The 17,629-nt window shown below is 45.1% G+C and overlaps 1 protein-coding gene across 1 annotated transcript in view; it reads right to left on the bottom strand.

Annotated features, from left to right (window-relative positions):
* The window catches only part of VAV3 (vav guanine nucleotide exchange factor 3), a 270,926-nt gene that overhangs the window by 112,983 nt on the left and 140,314 nt on the right, over positions 1-17,629 (bottom strand). Inside the window, exons 13-15 of the mRNA XM_054564899.1 lie at positions 13,422-13,507; positions 11,748-11,880; positions 11,270-11,379 (exon numbers count right to left, since the gene is read on the bottom strand). Of these exons, the coding sequence (XP_054420874.1) occupies positions 11,270-11,379; positions 11,748-11,880; positions 13,422-13,507 (329 nt within the window). The remainder of the gene's footprint in view (positions 1-11,269; positions 11,380-11,747; positions 11,881-13,421; positions 13,508-17,629) is intronic.

Genomic DNA, 17,629 nt, shown 5'->3' with positions numbered 1-17,629 from the left:
TTCACTGTCAGTGCCAAGCTTATCCTGAAGGAAAAAAATGGCAGGGTTTCCACACTGTGCCCACACCCGCAGCGACTTCTGTAACCCATATCTGGTGGTACCTAAGCCTGGATAAAAACGTCATCCATGTTTATCGAGAACTCATCCGAGTCCACCCTGACAATTGGCCAGGGCTAGTCTCAGGCCACAAGACTTTTTCTCCTCAATGTCTTTACCTCTAGAAAGAGGATTTAGACTCTGAGACTAACATCACATTGTCTGGACAACTAGAAAAAGAAAACACCACTCAATCAAATAAAATTTAAAAAATAAAAAACAAAACCCTGCATAAACCACATTAGGTTTAACCCTACTGTAGGGCGACCCATCTTGCAATAAATTAACTTGTAAATTAAATCCTAATTTATTTTACTCTAAGGAAATTCTTTGATGCTCAAGTCATCCTTACAAATTTAATAGCATGCAATATATCACTGATTATTCGATCGTATGAAAGTATCCGATTCTTACCCAACAGCAACTAGAAACTTAGTGGAAAGTATTTCAGTTCTAAATCGAGTGTGTAACTACACTCCACAAGAATACCTCTGGCTCCTCAGGCAACCTGGAGGAAACTCTCATCTCTGTGGGACAGCAGTTGGTATTCCTGCTCTGAAGGGACCAAGGGACCACATGGTGTGAGGGGCAGCTCTGGACTGAGATTTAAGATCAGCCTCTGTCACTGGTTAACTGAAAAAAACACTCATAATCCTTAATCTCTCCTTTATTTTCTGATTTTTTAAAAAGATAATGCCTCCCAGGACCCGTTAAGAATAGAATGCAGTATTATTCAAAAACACTTTGGAAACTACAAAGCACTCTTTAAGAGCCAGGAATTATCCTGACATGTTACCAGACTCTAAATACTCCCACACAAAGGAATCAAAATCTGAAATCTTCCTTATAATACTCAGTACCAGAAAAAAAAAATGCTATGTGTAATCCAATTGGAAGGACTCAGGTTGATGTCTAAACACCTTGAAAACTAAAACGGTCTCATTCACTCTTCGTGGGGATGAGAGCAGCTAGCGTCATAGCCTGCCCACGGCATTGAGTGGACATTAAACACCCCATTTACCCACGCCTTTACCTAATCCAGGTTAGTAGCCAACTGAACTAGTTAATGAAAGAATCTTCCCCAATTGAGCTTGTTTTTATTTATTCAAAGGAGAGAATCTTTAAAGCATGAACTTGGAGGAATAGCTATCTCTAAATATCTGAGCAGCTACCCTATTGGGGAAAAAGATATGTTCTGGAAGTAACATTAGGAAATCACACTTGAAAAGACAGATTCCAACTCATTACATGGAAGAGCTTTCTATATCAAACTAAACAAAGAATGAGCATAGGTAGTGAGTTTCTCATCACAAGAGGCATTGAAGCATAGGCTTCACCAGGAAAGAACTTCTGGGAAAGTCTCAAGCATTGAACGGTTGGAATAGAATAGCTTGAAACTCCTCTTCCGAGTGTTTAGGAGTGCATAAAGCAGCATGGTTTCTGAGGACCTTGATCATGAATTACAAACAGGTGTTCAGAAAATACAGGGGAAAAGCCACCTAGAACAAATTAATTTTTCTACATTACTTATCAGTGGCAAATGGCCATTTTTCCTAGTTTTTAAAGCAAAAAGAAAAACCATACACTTAACCTATAACAACTCACTTTCTCCTAAATGAAGAGGAAGAGCCTTCAGGTACAAAGGCCTTTCCCAGCTCCCTAGAGGGCTGATAATTCTCCCAGTATTTTCCCTCTAGCCTGATGATGCATTGGACTTTTCCTAGTTAAAATGCCCAAGTCTACGCTCCTCCATCAAAAGAATGTGGTATAAACCATCTCATATATCTTGCAATTTCCCACCACTTTGCATTGACAGAATAGTGAGGACTTGAGAATTTAAGTCTCGTCAGAATGTAAACTCCACGAGGGACGAAAACATGTCTTATCTATTGTTGCATCCCTAATGCATAGAATAGTTCCTGGGCATATTTGAGATGCTCAAGAAATACATGAACAAATGAATGAATACAGGTGTACAATATTCAGTCTCACTCAATAATCATTTCCCTAGGTCTTTCCTTATCTCTCCCACTAGGCAGCTACGGCTTACCGCCCCATGAAGAGGAAAACAAAGGTTCTCCCGTTTTTCCAGCGTAAGGAGAGCCAGTCTTCAAGGGCAGCTAATTTTGTGTTGTGTAGCCCAAATTAATAATTCCCATGATCTAATATTTTTCTTACAAAGAAATAGCCTCAAAATAGTACATGGGACAGTAACAATTAGGTTCAGACTTCAAGCTTGCTCACTATCACAGGATTCACTATGTCATTTTCTCAGAAGCTACCATACACACAGTCGACTCACTGTAACAACCAATTCCAGAACAGACTTAGCCTTTGTGTTCATCTCTCCGTTACCCAGACAGGCTGGAGTCGGCGCGGTGGCCGCCACAGCCAGGGCAAACTCTCCTGGTCACGCTGTTCCTCATGTAAGAAGGAAAAAACACAATAGATCAAAGGCCCTGTTATCAAAGCTCAGGGAAACCAGCTCTAGTTCAGCTTCCCCATTTTATTTGCATTTAGTTTTAACCAGAGCAAGGCTTATTTGTTGATGGAAATTTTGATATGTGTCCATTCTTCCCCCTGCCTATTACTCACTCCTCCTTCCCTATAGGCATGCTTGGGAATGCCAGAAAAATGTCAAATGAGTATGAAATATAGCCAGACAGAAGGGAGCGAGGTTGATCCCCACTAGGCAATAGCAGAACAAGACTACCATTTAATATTTACTACTGCTTTGCCATGCATGAATTGCTTTTGCATGTTTCTGGATCATACAGGTTACTCAAAACTTCCATTGAATGACAGCTGTGCTTTTCCTGAGCACTGTCCCGTGTCCTAGTTCTTTTATTGCCACCAGGAAACTGCGGTTCAGTTCCCCCTACTGACTTCGTGGCAAATGCCGAAGGTTAGAGACGACGCGTTAGATTCAGGGAGTCGGGGTCTGGCTCCGTTTGGGAGAAGAACGCGACTGGGCCAGTGCCCAAGGCTCACACAGCCCAGGGCAACGGGCCATGTCGGTATGGATGCCATACCCAGAAACTTAGTCTTCAGATTGGAAGCTGGTAACGGAAGCCTTTCAAGGAGAAAAAAATAAAAGGTTGTTTTTAGAGAAGATAGTTTCTTAAAAGGAAAAAAATGCACGTGGGCAAACACATACAGGGATGCCTCATGCAGGACGTTTTAGTAGTTACGCAGGTAAGGCTACCAGTTTCCAAAGAGATCCTGACAGGCTTTGGACACCCAGAAAATGCCAAAGCTGGTACCACCACGATCAAACCGTCACCCAGGATGGCTCACCCTGGGCCAAGTCTTGACACAACCATAGCCTTCCTTCACGCCTTCCTGTTCTCTGGAAAGGAAAGTTCCGAATAAACAGCAGGCATAGAGGCCAGCGCTGCTGGGAAGAAAATGTGTTCAGGAGCACGAAGAGCCGCGCTGGACCTCACAGCTCTTGCTTGTTCCCCGGCGTGCCTTCTGAGGGCACGGAGGCTCGCCTGCGGTTGCTGCTGACCCGGATTCTGTGGGTCTCACTGTCCTTTCCAATAGACCACGTAATAACACCTGATGAAACCAGATCCCTGATATCCAGGTGGATGATACAAAATAAGGCCAAATACAGAGCATTCATCCAGTCATCTGGGGTTTAGTGGAGCAGAGAACGTTCTATAGGTAAATCATCATCGTGACCTAAATAGGAATTAGTGCTACTAAAAAAATAAAAATAAAAATAACCCTTCTACAGAAGGCCAGGCTGTGGTTCCAGGACAGCTGAGGGGGTGTGGGGGCGGCACCTACTCCCACCCGCTGCGTTCCCGAAGCCTAACTCATCTTCCTCGGGCTGTGAAGCAGCAGCCGCTCGCCACAGCCCGGCCAGGCTCGGCCGACCACCCCGGCGATTGGGACACAGCACCTCCCTTCAGTTACGTGTTGTCTGCAGCTGTGTTGTCACCACAGCGAGAGAACTCACAGCTGTGACACGGAGCACACGGTCCACAGAGCCCCAAATATTTACTTTGTAAACACTTACAGGAAAAGTATGCGCCCCCCCGACCTGAGAGACAAAAGAAATGGCCTCCTTCTCCTTCTCCTTCCTATGCTGGAGAAGATCCAAACAGATTTCCTGGTGAAGAAAATGAAGAGGAGAAAGAAGAGGAGGAGAGGGGAGTAACAGCAACAATACTCAACCAGCAGTCAGCAGTCATAATCTGGGCTTGCTAGAGAGTCCTCTCACTTGGCCTTGTGCATAATAGAGGGTGTACCTCTGGGCAGGAATATAAACAGAATCTTTTAAATTTGCACAACAGAATGTCAACGTTGCTACCAAGTCTTTGATATTATAAACATGGGTCTCTCGTCAACCAGCAAAGGCCGTCTTCTCTGGAGACACTCAACCACAGGTCTCCATCTTAAATTGACCTGTAACATAGCAGTCTTATTCCTGTAAATCCCAGCATGGCCAGGGGAGGCGCTCTCTCTCTGGCCGGAGGCATTGAAGGCACATCTATAGCAACCACAAGGACCAAAAATGCAACTTCATTCTTCACTTAGCTTTTCAAGGAACATAAAAGGGAATATAATTCAGAGTCCACAGAAATACATTCCAAAAGGCCCCATTCCCCTTTCCAAATCCCTCAGACCCCAAAAGTAGTCCAGAGCCTCACTCCCATCAAAACACAAAGCTTTCTACTTCCCAAACCCCTAAAGCTGTCTTTTCCCTTTCTCCCAGTAGTAACCTGTAGTTCAACCTAGCTTTCCCCCGATAGTGGGGAAAAAAACAAGAAAGAATCCTCATTCTTTAGGAAGAGAAAAGACGGGTAAAATTGGGCAGGCAAGTCGCAGATGATCACACAGGGGGACTGGTGGGTGGAAAAAAGGAGGCTACAAACATGACACTTGGGTAAGTTTTGTCCAGCCGTCCAATTGTGATCGTGAGAAAGGACTGGGCAGGTGAGGTTACCCATTTAGCACGGTGGTCAGAGGAGGCCTCTCTCACCGGTGACATGTCATACCACGAGCTGTAGGATACAGGACCAGCTCCCCAGAGAGCAGGAGTCACGGGCTGTACCAGTTCGGGGACCCTCAGGGGTGAACCCCTGAGGCCTGGGCACTGTTCCAGGCACTGAAACACAGGCATTCGAACTACAGCACGGAGTGCACGTGAAACTCACAGCAAGAGGGGTGGATAAAACCCCCGAGGGCTTTCTTCAGTATGAAGTTTGATGTGACACCAAATGCGATAAATAGCCACCAAAGGGCTCAGAGCGGGGCAGGACCCAATCAGACCGCCCAGAGGCTTCCTGAAGAATGGACTAATTGGGAGGGGGCGGGGAGTGATGATGCTAATGAGAGATGAGCGAGGTGAGGATGAAGATGACAAACAGGGGTCAGATTTCCTCTGCAGGGATTGGTGAGAAATTGATTACATGTTGAGGCAGAGGGCAAGCCCTGGGCCTCCATCTATTTATAATTGAGTAAATGGATTGGGAGGAAGAGATTATTTCAATAGCACCATCAACAATTCAGTCTTGAAACTCAATCCATTATGCATTAATCAAAAATGATTATATTTAGAGGTTACAGTATTTAAATTCAATTGCAATAGCTCCCTCATTGCGAGAGGCCCAGGGCTCCCAACAGTGTCTGGAAACAAGGCAAGTGGGCCATAAATATTTGTAGAATGAACGCAATTTCCTCTGGTAATTATCTCTCTGGTATCCAGAATATCGGAGCAATATCTTTAGATTGAATCAAATTATGTTTGAGAAAATATAATTTTATATTTCAAATGTGAAAAACATGCTCGTTGCTTTGCGGGTACGAACTACCGAAGGTATACTTCGAGAAAGCCCGCCTGTCTAGGGGCGCACGAGTTGGAGGGAAAGGCCTCAGAACACGGCACGACTGACCTCTGATTATTTAAATTCTTCTTTTTCATTCTGTGGCATGTGTGCTTTTTATAGCAAGGGACCTCAAATTCCTTCCGGAAGTAAATGGCCAATAAATTAAAAGGAAATGCTGTGGCTCCGATTCAACGTGACTTGTCGGGTTTACTGGCCAGACGAGTGCCCCCTCCCCTCCTCACGCGGAGAACACTCCTTTTGGGGGTTCACCTGGGAACTGAAGCTCAGGGGTTGCTCCTTGATGACCAACAGGACAGTGTGGCCTGATCTCCAAGCCCCTCCCCAGCTCTGGAATTTCGATACCCCTTTCTCCTCTTCTCCCCACTATCCCTACTCTCAGCATTTAACAGATCGCTCTCCTGGCTACTATTTCAGCAGACGTTAAAGATTTCTATGCTCTTTCTCCTTAGATAACTCACAGAGCCTCGTTCCTGGCGTATGGTGCCCAACGAGGACGCTTAGACAGCGGTAAGAATGTGTGCGGGTCTTCAAAGGGGCCTTCTTCATTCAAGGGAGTAAATATGAACCGTGAGAATTTCAAGAATTGGGTCAAGTCCATGAGAAGAAATTCCAGTCAATAGGGCCTTCCAGTTCCATCCAACAAACACTGCAAAGGCTGTTTCAGAATCTACCACTTCGTACCATAGGCAATATTTCCCCCCCTCCCTGTTTTTTTCTATCTCTAATTCATCTATTTAAAAAGTCTTCTTCTTCTATTATCCAATGTCTTTATTTCCTATTTTACCCAACCTTGACTTATTTCTGGAACAGTTAAGGGAACTCTAGGTCCTAGTCACAGTGCAAAGAAAAAAGAAACCTGGCTCCAGTTTTAGACCAAGGATTGAAGGTGCTTATTTTAACACCTTCGTGGACACAGAAAATGCCGTGACCTAAGACCCGGGACTCTACCGTGAAGGCTTGGCACCGCATGCGCCCACATTTGCTGCAATGCTCCCGTGATGGCTACTCTCTTGAGCTATGACACGAGTATGACAATGTTTATGCATGTAAATCTAACAGAATTCACGCAAACACACCGGATAAAAGGGGTTGGGGGAAAACACAGCCACAGCTTCCTACCAATATTTTGCACGTCGCTAGAGCCACACACCACCACATTTTCTGACATTTTGGGAACTGGCTTCTTCCGCTAATAAAAACATTTGCCATCCTATTTCACAGATAACAAAATGGAATTGCGAGAGGCAGTGGCAAAAAGCCCTTTTGGAAATAAGTAATACGTGACGTGTATCAATCCGTCCCTTAAAGATTTAAATACAGTCTTTAGAGCGGGGTCACCAGAAGAGTAGCTCTCAAACGTCATCCAGCTCAACAACGGATCCAACAACCTCAAGAGCAAAAATAAAACAGCGACAACAGAACATCCCGCTTCCTGCCGTATCCAAGTGGGTCACCGCTGCTTTTCCCTTCGCTCAGCCTTTCTTGCGGAGGTTTGCCAAGCCGGGATGTGGTCCCTGCCTATTTTAACTGCTAGAAGCGGTTATGGCCAAAGGAGGCTGGAGAACACAGCTCCAGAGCAGGGACGGGATGTGCTCGGGAAAGACGGGCTGAGATGCAGGTCGCCCCTGGGGAGGATCTGCCTTATTGGATACTTCTTGTTTTTATTGGTATTCATGCTTTCCTGTGGTCTTTTTTACCATTCTAAATTAAGAGCAGTGTTCACGCCTTAAAGGTGATTTGCAATTTTTTTTTAAATAAAAATGATCCAATCGTCCTATAAACAGCAGAGTTGCCATCTTCTCTAAATAGACCTGGCAAGCACTTCATCAGCCTTAAAATATCACCTCCTTTGATTTCCCACCAACCTCTAACCAGGGCCTCCCTCTCCTTCCCAGAGTTCCTTAAAGCGACGCCCTAGAATGTTCTAGGAGGACTCAAGGACCGGCATTAGTGCTGAGGAGACTTGGAAGAGGCAGGCCTGCGTGACCCACCAGGCTTCCTGTTTTCACACAGTGTCAAGCACCCTGCAGGGTTTCTCCGTTTTTTCATTATTCTCCTTGGCTGACAGAGTAAGAATATTAGCACTTAGGCAGTGGGATTAAAATAGCAAAATGTGAACCACAGGCAAAGTCTTAAAATCATTCTAATTTGCTGAGCACAGGTCAAAGCAGGGCTGGCTGGCTTACAAAGGGGGATGCAGGGTTTTCCTGCTGAACAAGCTTCAAAAAAGGGGGGAGAAAATAAAATAATGGAGTATTCTGGGGCTTGAATAAAATCCTGAGCGACTTTATTTTGCCCGACGTGGCATAATCCCTGCATGTAGCAGCCCCCAACGTCGCCTTCGAGCAATTCCTGGTGGCTTGGCTGTCTTAGCTGGGTAGCTCAGTTGGTTGGAGCATCACCCTGATACACCAGCGCTGTAGGTTCAATTCCCAGTCAGGGCACACACCTGGGTTGTGTGTTCAGTCCCCAGATGAGGCGCATACAGGGGGCAATCGATCAATGTTTTTCTTTCACATCAATGCCTTTCTCTTTCTTTCTTTCTCTCTCTCTCTCTCTCTCTCCCCCCCCCCCCCCGCCCCTTTCTGTAAAATCAATGAACATATCCTCAGGTGAGGATTTAAAAAAAGAAGAGGCAACCAATGAATACATACATAGGTGACAAATCTGTGTCTCTGTCTCTCTGTCGCTCTCTCTCAAATCAATAAAAATTTTAAAAAAATATTTTAAAGGATACTTCTACCATCTCTCCATGTGCTTAAAAAAAATTTTTTTATTATTATAAAAAGATACTCCCACCATCCAGCCATGTAGCCTGGGCAGTCAGTCCACACAACCCTGATCTCCCAACTGCCACCCTCTCCTGCGGCTGTTTTCACTGTCCTGCTGAGATGCCTGGAAGGCCTCACAAATGCAGACCCCCCAGGACCCCGTGTGCGGCACAGCCATCGTCCTCGGGGTGGAACAATCTACCTCCATCCCTTGTCTCACGCGAGCACACCTGCGGGCAGCCCCTGCGGGTGACCCACAACTGCCCTTCCCTCTCTCCTTCCTTCCAGAGCGGGGCAGCCTCGATTCTCAGCCGAGCGCAATCCTGGCCGGAACAGAGATTATATCTCCTAGGCTCCGTGGTCAGATGTGGCCACGTGACTACGTTCTGTTAATTACATAACAGAAATCTGTGGCATTTCTGCCAAGGACCCTTAAACGTGAGGGGCTCCCTTCTGCGCCTGCAATGGGTGTTCATTCCGTAGCCGGAACCCCAGCAGCTGCCTGGGATGGCAGGGTGGCCGGCCTTGCGGACGGAAGCCCGATGCCGATCGTGGACCAGCGAGGGGACCTGCACCCCGGTCCCGACAGTACCCGAGAGAGCCGCCCCCCCAACCCCTTCTGCCTGCCCCGGGCCCTTTTACAGGAGAGACGCGGAACCACCCACCTTGTTACGTGCCCAGAGACCAGCTGCGTGACTCACGGCTGCTGAACAAAGTACAGGGTGGGGCAAAAGTAGGTTCACAGTTGCGAGTCCATGAAACACAGAGTTTGTTCTTGCATTATTATTTATCAATTGCTGTATTGTTTTCCATACAAACAGCTGCAAACCTACTTTTGTCCCACCCGGCGTTAACTGATATGCCTATCACACGGTCCAGGTCTGTGCGTCTGCTCTGGGCAAGAAAGGTAACTTCCCTCCTCTGCAGAAATCCCTTCGCTCATCTAATGATTATATGTTTGGACAGGGCCCAGGAGGAAATACCAGCCTAGCATTTCCCCCACAGAAGCAAAGGCCTGAGCTGCACAGAATCGGCAGCCCCAGCCTCCTGCCACTCCAGTGCTACCAGCTCAACCCCCAGCACTGTCTGTCACTTGAAGCCTCACCGAGGTAGCCCTCTAGGTCTATGATGGGGCCCACTGGGCGGACATCGCCAACTTCACCGCTTGTGCCCAAACCAAGGGGGTCTCTGTGGGATAGCCAATGAATTTGTGCAACGTCTTTTGTTTCATTATTGCCATAAATAACAATAAATTGCAAGAACTCTAAGAGTGTACTGGAAGGCGCCCTCTAACTGTGCAAGGCCCTGCCGGCACCGTGCTGGGGTCCTAATCGCAGAACAACATTGATTATAATAGTGGTAACAAGAGACACAGCTGTTGCTCAATGACACGTGATGGCCGCTGCACCGCTTGGCCAGCGCTCCACAGACACACATTCTCTGGAATTCAAGTTACTATTACCCCTACTTTACAGAGGGGAAAACTGAGGCTCCAAGAGGTTAAGCAACTTGGCTAAGACTCTGCAGCCAGCTCATGGCAGTGATTAGCGCTGAATCCAGAACAGTCCGTGAGCTTAAAAATATTTTAGCTGTACAATCCTTTCGCTCAAAATATTGCACAACTAATCCTAAGAAAACTCCTGTTATTTCACTGCAGAACTGAAGTACAACAATCCAATCCCACCACCATTTTATAGTAGTGTGAGCAGTTCTTAAAACAAAGGGGGGAAAAAATGAAAAACCTGATAGAATTTGTCTGCAAATGGTAAATAATGCCCAAATACAAATAAAGCAAGTCACAAAAAGTGGTTTTTCTTCCTTCCACCTTTGCTAACAGTTTCGATTTCAAGGTGACCTATGTGTTTCCATAAGCAGGGTCATTATGCACCTTCCAATTCATAAACATCAAAACAGAAAAGAGACCCCTCCAACGGCACGTTCTTGTGTAATTACATTGCTCTGTGCCGTTCCTTTGGAAGCAAGTCTGAATTATTTCCCACCTCTTTGTTGAGCTTCCACTTTTATAAAAGGAAGGAACCCTGAAAGAAATCAAGCCCTTCAAGCGTGCATTGACGACGTCAAGCAATTTATCCAGGATCCAAACAATGAGTTAAAAACAAACAGGGAGGCGCAAATCAATCTTTCTATTAAAAATAAGAAAGGTGCATATGTGTGTGTGTGCATGTGTTGGGGAGGGGTGTTTGTATTCAGTTTAAAAATACGTACATATTAAAGACATGGTAATCACATTAAAAGTTTATTATTATAATAATTAATATTGTCATGGACCACGGAAAGCTGCAGAATTAGAATACACCCATGAGGGAAAAGTCAAACAGAAGGCTAGAGCGCCCTCTTTCTTTTCCTTGAAGAAATTCACCCAAACGGCTCTCCTAGGAGACCCGTCACCCAGCAGAGAGAGCGCCTGCAGCCTCTGAACGCAGGCTACAAGCACTAGAGCAAGTTTACTGGTAATTCATTATTCATAGGAGATTTAGGTAATAGGGGGGAAAGAGCACTTTTAAAAGGAGAAATACTCACAAAGCCATTTCAAACTGTTCCAGCCATTTTTTCTTTAAATCTTTTGTTTTGCAATAAAATTCTAACCCATTTTGTCCTTGGGTATGGATGAGGTAGAAGCCATAAGACCACTGTTAAAATTAATATTCAGGTTAATACGGATCATTCATTCATGATACCATGTTTCCAAATTCACTAAAACACCACCACAATCATAATCACCCACAGACCTCTCATACCATTAACAAACTGTGACCAATCAAGGTTACTGTAGTCAACTTCACATCTATAACGATTTCTATGCCAAAAGCATTTCACTGTCTTGACCACTAAGCCTTAGAGATGAACATATCAGCTGTGACATTGGCCAATTATTTCCTAATCAATTTCTAGAAACAAAAACACCTGAATCAATAAGCTCACACGAATGTATTAGCACACTCTCCTTGAACGTTCCAAGTTATGAGTAAATCACAGTTATTAATTTCCAAGAATTCACCTTTTTGTTTTCTTTATCAGTTGTAGGATTGTTGGCGATTTTGTACTGCTGAAGATCTATTATTTCCTTCATTTCATAGTTATCGCCTTTTCTTTTACAAACAATCACTGCCAAATCAAACAGGAAGATATGCCTGAGAGAGAGAGAGGGGGGAGAGAGAGAGGGAGAGATTGCTTTAAAATGGCTTAGGAACATGTCTTAGTTCTTTCCTTGTAAATGTAATTCAACCCCCCAAACATTTTTCCTGTGAGGCAAAGACAACGGCAGTGCCGCACTTTGAAAACAATCAACGGAGCCAGTTTTATCCCTTAACAAAATGAAGGGCCTGGCTGTGCCTCAGTTTCCTCATTCAAAAAACAGGCAAAATCCCAGGAACAACAGGCACACTGCAACCTGGCCTCAAGAAACCATTGAGATTGGCCGTGGAAAAGTGTTGCCATTGAACAATTACGTTGTCTTAGTGTAAAAGCTAAACATCTACAGGTTTAAAAGCTAAACATTTGTTTCATAAACATTAATGAAAACAAGGGCAGTTAACTTCTGCTGATGTTATTGAGGAGTCAGCCACAATGCCTTGAGCGTTCATCGCTGTCACAAAGACAATTTACATCCCCGGGACCAGGCCCGGAGGCAGACACCATCATCATCCTCAGTTCCTCGACGGTGCACCTGAGGCACAGAGAGTGAGCTGGCTCAGGGTCACGCTGCCGGCAAGCCGCTGAGCAGCGCCGCACCCGGTCTAACCGGTGCTTTTACCCTCCGGGTCGCTCCTCAGGACGTAAAGGATCACCCAAGACACAACCTGAGTGATCCGTGAGCCAAATGTAAACCAGAAAACTTACGGTTAAATTTACATGCTGCTATTTCTCTCATGAAAAACACTAAGTGGGGGTGGGGGAAGACTTTACAATACCATCATCCAATACCAACACATACTGGTATCTTTTTGAAAACTCTCAGTGACTTCCACGCACACATTTTTAAAACAGAGATAATGATGCATTCGTGTAGTTTTAATAACTTGCATCACTTTCAAAGCCTATTCTCCTGGAGATGCTAGAAGGATGTGGGTCTCCTGGGAGGTACCTGTGAGCCTGGGTGTCCGGGTGGAAGTAAGAGCTGATGCTGCCCCCTGCTGGCTGACTTTTTCATTTCCAAAGGTTCCAGAAAATGGCCATTGCAACCAAAATCACATACATATAATTAGGGACACCAGGCCAAGCTTACTAATCCTCAAGGAGTCTACCTGCAAATTTCCCTCCAGAAAGTCCCACTAAATGGTCCTCACTAAGACTTATTCCTTAGGAAATTTTGTATTACTTTCCGTTTTTTTAAAACATATACCCCCCCACCAAAAAATGGTGTTTTTAATGGTAGCTATCTATTGTTCCTTTCTCACCTTTCATTTTAATGTGCACTTCTTTTTACGCCAGCTGACATTCTATACTTGCCATTTCCTACTAAAGAACTTAATTTAGATAAATCAACAGATAACAGAACAGAGATGGAATAACATATCTATACGAGAAATTTTTATAAATCATAGGATCTTTGTCCCCTTGTTTTTCATCCTTTGTTCCCCTCCTTTGTCCTAGAGAAATTGATTTTAAGGTCTTCTCAACCTTCTGATACTAACTACCTATTTTGAAAACGCACGCTGGTCTTCCTCCTCACCTTTCCTGTTTGGCGTGCTTGTCCAAAGTGGTTATCCGGATTTCCCCGTCTCCCTGCGGCCGTCCAAAAAGCAAAACTGGTTGGTTCTAAAATACAGAATGTGCATGCGTCAGTTTTTCATAGTCACATAAAAACAGAAGCAAACATTAGTGAGGACATTCGTGAAGAATAACTACTTTATCACATTACAAATGTTACCGTTTTTACATTTTTAATACACTTACTCTAAAAAGCTCAGATCTGTATGATACACTTTCAACAAGGCTGTCCTTGATCATCCCAGGAGGTAACACTGAGGACACTCATTAATTTCACTTAGCACCCTAACGAGGAAGTTAGCTACCAAAAAAGAGAGTTAATTGTAAGAGTTCAAATCGTAAGGTGAAACGATACAGGCAGGGACTATATCATTTCACATGGGACATCCGTGTGGGGACCAAGACACTTACCGAACTGTGATTACACATGTGCCGTTGCAGGGAAGGAAGAGGACAGGAGGCACTCAGAGCCGGACCTACTTCAGTTTAGGGCGTCAGGGATGGTCCCTGACTGAGAGCTCAAGAATGAAAAGTTCTGGCGTAATGATTAAAAATAATGAGCCATTTAGGTTTCTTCCACATCTTGGCTATTCTAAATAATGTTACGATGGACCCAGGGGGCGTTGTGCTAAGTGAAATACACCAGACAGAGGAAAGACCAATACCACATGATTTCACTAATGTGTGGAATCTAAAAAACAATGTAAACAAACAAAACAGAAATTCATAGATACAGAGAACAAACCGTTGGCTGCCAGATGGGAGGGGGGTCCGGAAGGATGGAAAAGGGAAGGGATCAAGACGTACAAATTTCCAATTATAAAAACAGTCACAGGGACGCAAAGTACAGCATAGGGAACATAGTCAATAATCATAATAACTATGGTGTCAGATGGGTACCAGACGTATCAGAGTGATCACTTCACAAGTTATATAGATGTCTAACCATTATGTTCACTACGTGGCTTACCTCAAACTAATATAATATTGTATGTCAACTGTAACTGAAACATTAAAAAATTAAAAATATAATAACGAGCCATTTCCCAAGAAGCAGATAATAAAAATAATTTTAAGTATTTACAAACACCTTCTGTACGAAGTGCTAAAGGAAAAAAGAATTGACTAAAAATTAGCACTAGTATCTAGGGGATTACACCTAATAAAGGAGACAGATAAGCAATTAACTACACTCCACAGAATTATAAAAATAAGTGTTTCCTATCAAAATCCCAATTCTTTTTTCACAAATAGAAAACTCCATCCTAAAGTTCATATGGAATCTCCAGGGACCCTTAATAGGCAAAACAATCTTGAAAAGTAACAAGGTTGGGGGTCACACTTCCTGACTTCAAAACTTACTATAAAGCTGTCATAATCCAAACAGTGTGGCACTGACATAAAGATAGACTTCTAGACAGTGGAACAGTATGGAACACCAGGCAGAGGTCCTCACATATGTGGCCAAATGCTCTTTGACAAGGGTGCCAAGTCCATTCAGTGGGGATAGGACAGCCTTTGCAACAAATTGTGCTGGGAAAACTGGACACTCACTGGCAAAGGAATGAAGTTGGAACCTTACCTTCCAATGTACACAAAAATTAACTCAAAATGGACCAAAGAGCTAAGAATATAAAATGCTGAGAAGAAAACGGGGGAAGGTTTGTGACAGTGGATTTAGCAATGACTCTTCGGACATGACACCAAAAGCACAGGCAACAAAAGCAAAGATTGGGAAGTTGGACTTCATCCAAATTAAAAATATTAGGCATCAAAGGACACTATCAACCAAGTGAAAAGGCAACCCACAGGATGGGAGGAAATAATTTGCAAACAAATCTGTGATAAGGATGCTATTCTTATCAATGTGTAGAAGGCTATGTGTATATAGAACTCTTACAGCTCAACAACAACAATAAAAAACACAGCCTTGATTCAAAAACAGGTAAAGGACTTGAATAGACACTTTTCCAAAGAAGATATGCAAATGGCCATGAGCACATGAAAAGATGCTCAGTATTACTGATTATTAGAGAAGTGAAGAGTAAAAAAATCACAGTGAGATAACACTTCACACCCACTTGGATGGACGTTATCAAAAAAAAAAAGGCGTTGGGCGTTGGTGAGCAGGAGGGGTCACCGGACTCCTGTGTGTCGCTGGTGGGACTATCGAATGGTGCAACCACTGGGGGAAGCAATATGGCTATTCCTCAGAAAAGAAAATGCAGAACTACCACACAATCCAGCAATCCCACTTCTGGGTATATAACCAAAAGCAGAGAAATCAGGGTCTCAAGAGAGAGGGGTGCACCCATGTTCACGGCAGCATTATTCACAACGGCCCCGAGGGAAGCTACCCGGGTGTCCACAGACAGATGAGTGGATGTAAAAACGGGGGGGGGGGGGAGGGGGTAGAGCCAATCAACGTTATATCATTCGACCTTCAAAAGGAATTTAAAAAAAAAAAAGAGGAAATTCTGACAGCTGTGACAACGTAGATGAACATGGAAGACATTACGCGACATGAAATAAGCCAGTTCCCGAGAGGTCAGACATTGTATGATTCCACTTCTATGTCCAATTCATAAAGACAGGAAAGCAGGAGGGTGGTTGCCAGGGGCTGGGGAGGGGAAAATGGAAACACAGAGCTTCCGTTTTGAGAAAAGGCGTTCTGGAGACGGACGGCGGTCTTGGCCACACAGCAATACGACTGTGTTTAACATCACAAAACGGTACACTTCAAAACGGCAAACTTAATGTTCTATATATTTTACGACAATCTTAAAAAATGCTAAACAGCTGGCCAGGCAACATGCTATGTAATTACAAAAAGAAAGGGATAATGGGAGGTTAGGGAAAAAGATTATTGAAATTGGACCTTGAAGGAATTTTGATGAGACGTTATGGGAAAAGACATTCTAGGCTCTGACAGTATTACGATCCAAGGCAGAACTATAAAAAAGTAAAATGTTTGGCAAACTGGAAACCTTCCGACACAGCAGGACAGGTGCGAGGCAAAGCGTGGGGGCCGCTCTCGGCTGGGTGGGTTCCGGAAAATCAGGAAGGGGCATAAATGCCGTGCTAAGGGATGCTGACCAAGGCCTGAAGGCCACAGAAAATCCGACCCGTTTGGAAAAGAGAGTGAACTGAGGAATCCACACTGGGAATTGCAACTATGTGAAGAGACGGTGACAGGCGACTGTCACTGGGAAAGCAGCGGCTGAGGTCCAGAAGTAAGGAAGCTGCCGTACAGGTGTGAAAAGAGAGACACAGGCTCAAGGTGCTTCAGAGAAAGAAGCAACGCGACTGCTCTACCAAGCAAAGCACCGTAGATGCCCTCACTTGTCTCCATTTTCACTGCCCGCAGCCTAGCCCAGGCCTCCCTGCTCTGCGCCACACCGGCTCCGCGCGCCGCTCTGGCTGCCGGGAGGGTTTTCGTGAAAACCAAATCAGACTGTAAAACTCTGGAATAAAAGCCTTTTGCTAGGGCACCCCGACTTAGTGACCTACAGGCTGTGGGGTGGGGCCCCCGTGCCCCACTGCAGAGCCCCCCTTCTTCCTTCCTCTCTCAATTTCTGGCCACGCTGGCCTTTCAGCACCCTGGCCTCCCCTGGCTCTTGCTCACCTCTGGGCACTTCTCGGCCGGGGTCCCTCTCCCCTGCCCCCATCCTTGGGCCACTGGCCTCTTCTTCTGCTCCAGGTTCAAGAGGCAAGTGACCCAGCAGGGTTCTTCCTAACCCTCGTATCCAAACGAGGGCCCCCCTCCTATCCTCAGCTGTTACCGCCCCGTTCACAGCGCTCGCCCAAAACAGCGTTTTCCAACTCTCTCTTTACTGCTGCCTCCACCAAGACGCGGGGTTGTTCGGAGTCACAGCCCCAGCCCCAAGCGAAATGTCTGGCACACAGCAGTCACCCAGCAAATACACATACAATGGGGAAAGGCAGAGGAATCGGCCCTGAGCACGTCCGGGGGGAGGGAGCGAAGAGAGGAAGTGGACTCCGAGGGCCAGGGTTTGACTGCTGGGGAAGAAGACGCGGGGCGGTTCTGGGGAGGGGGGCGGGGCGTGGCAGAAAGTGCCCGGACAGTGATCTGTCACGGGTGCCACGGACATCCATGGGGATGCTGCCACACAGGAATCAGAAGAAAAAAAAAAAACAACCTAGAATTAG

The sequence above is a fragment of the Pteronotus mesoamericanus genome, unplaced genomic scaffold, assembly GCF_021234165.1.
Source record: "Pteronotus mesoamericanus isolate MK-2021 breed Mesoamerican mustached bat unplaced genomic scaffold, CSHL_Meso_final scaffold_99, whole genome shotgun sequence".
NCBI classification, from domain to species: domain Eukaryota; kingdom Metazoa; phylum Chordata; class Mammalia; order Chiroptera; family Mormoopidae; genus Pteronotus; species Pteronotus mesoamericanus.
This window is presented reverse-complemented; position numbering and strand designations above follow the sequence as displayed.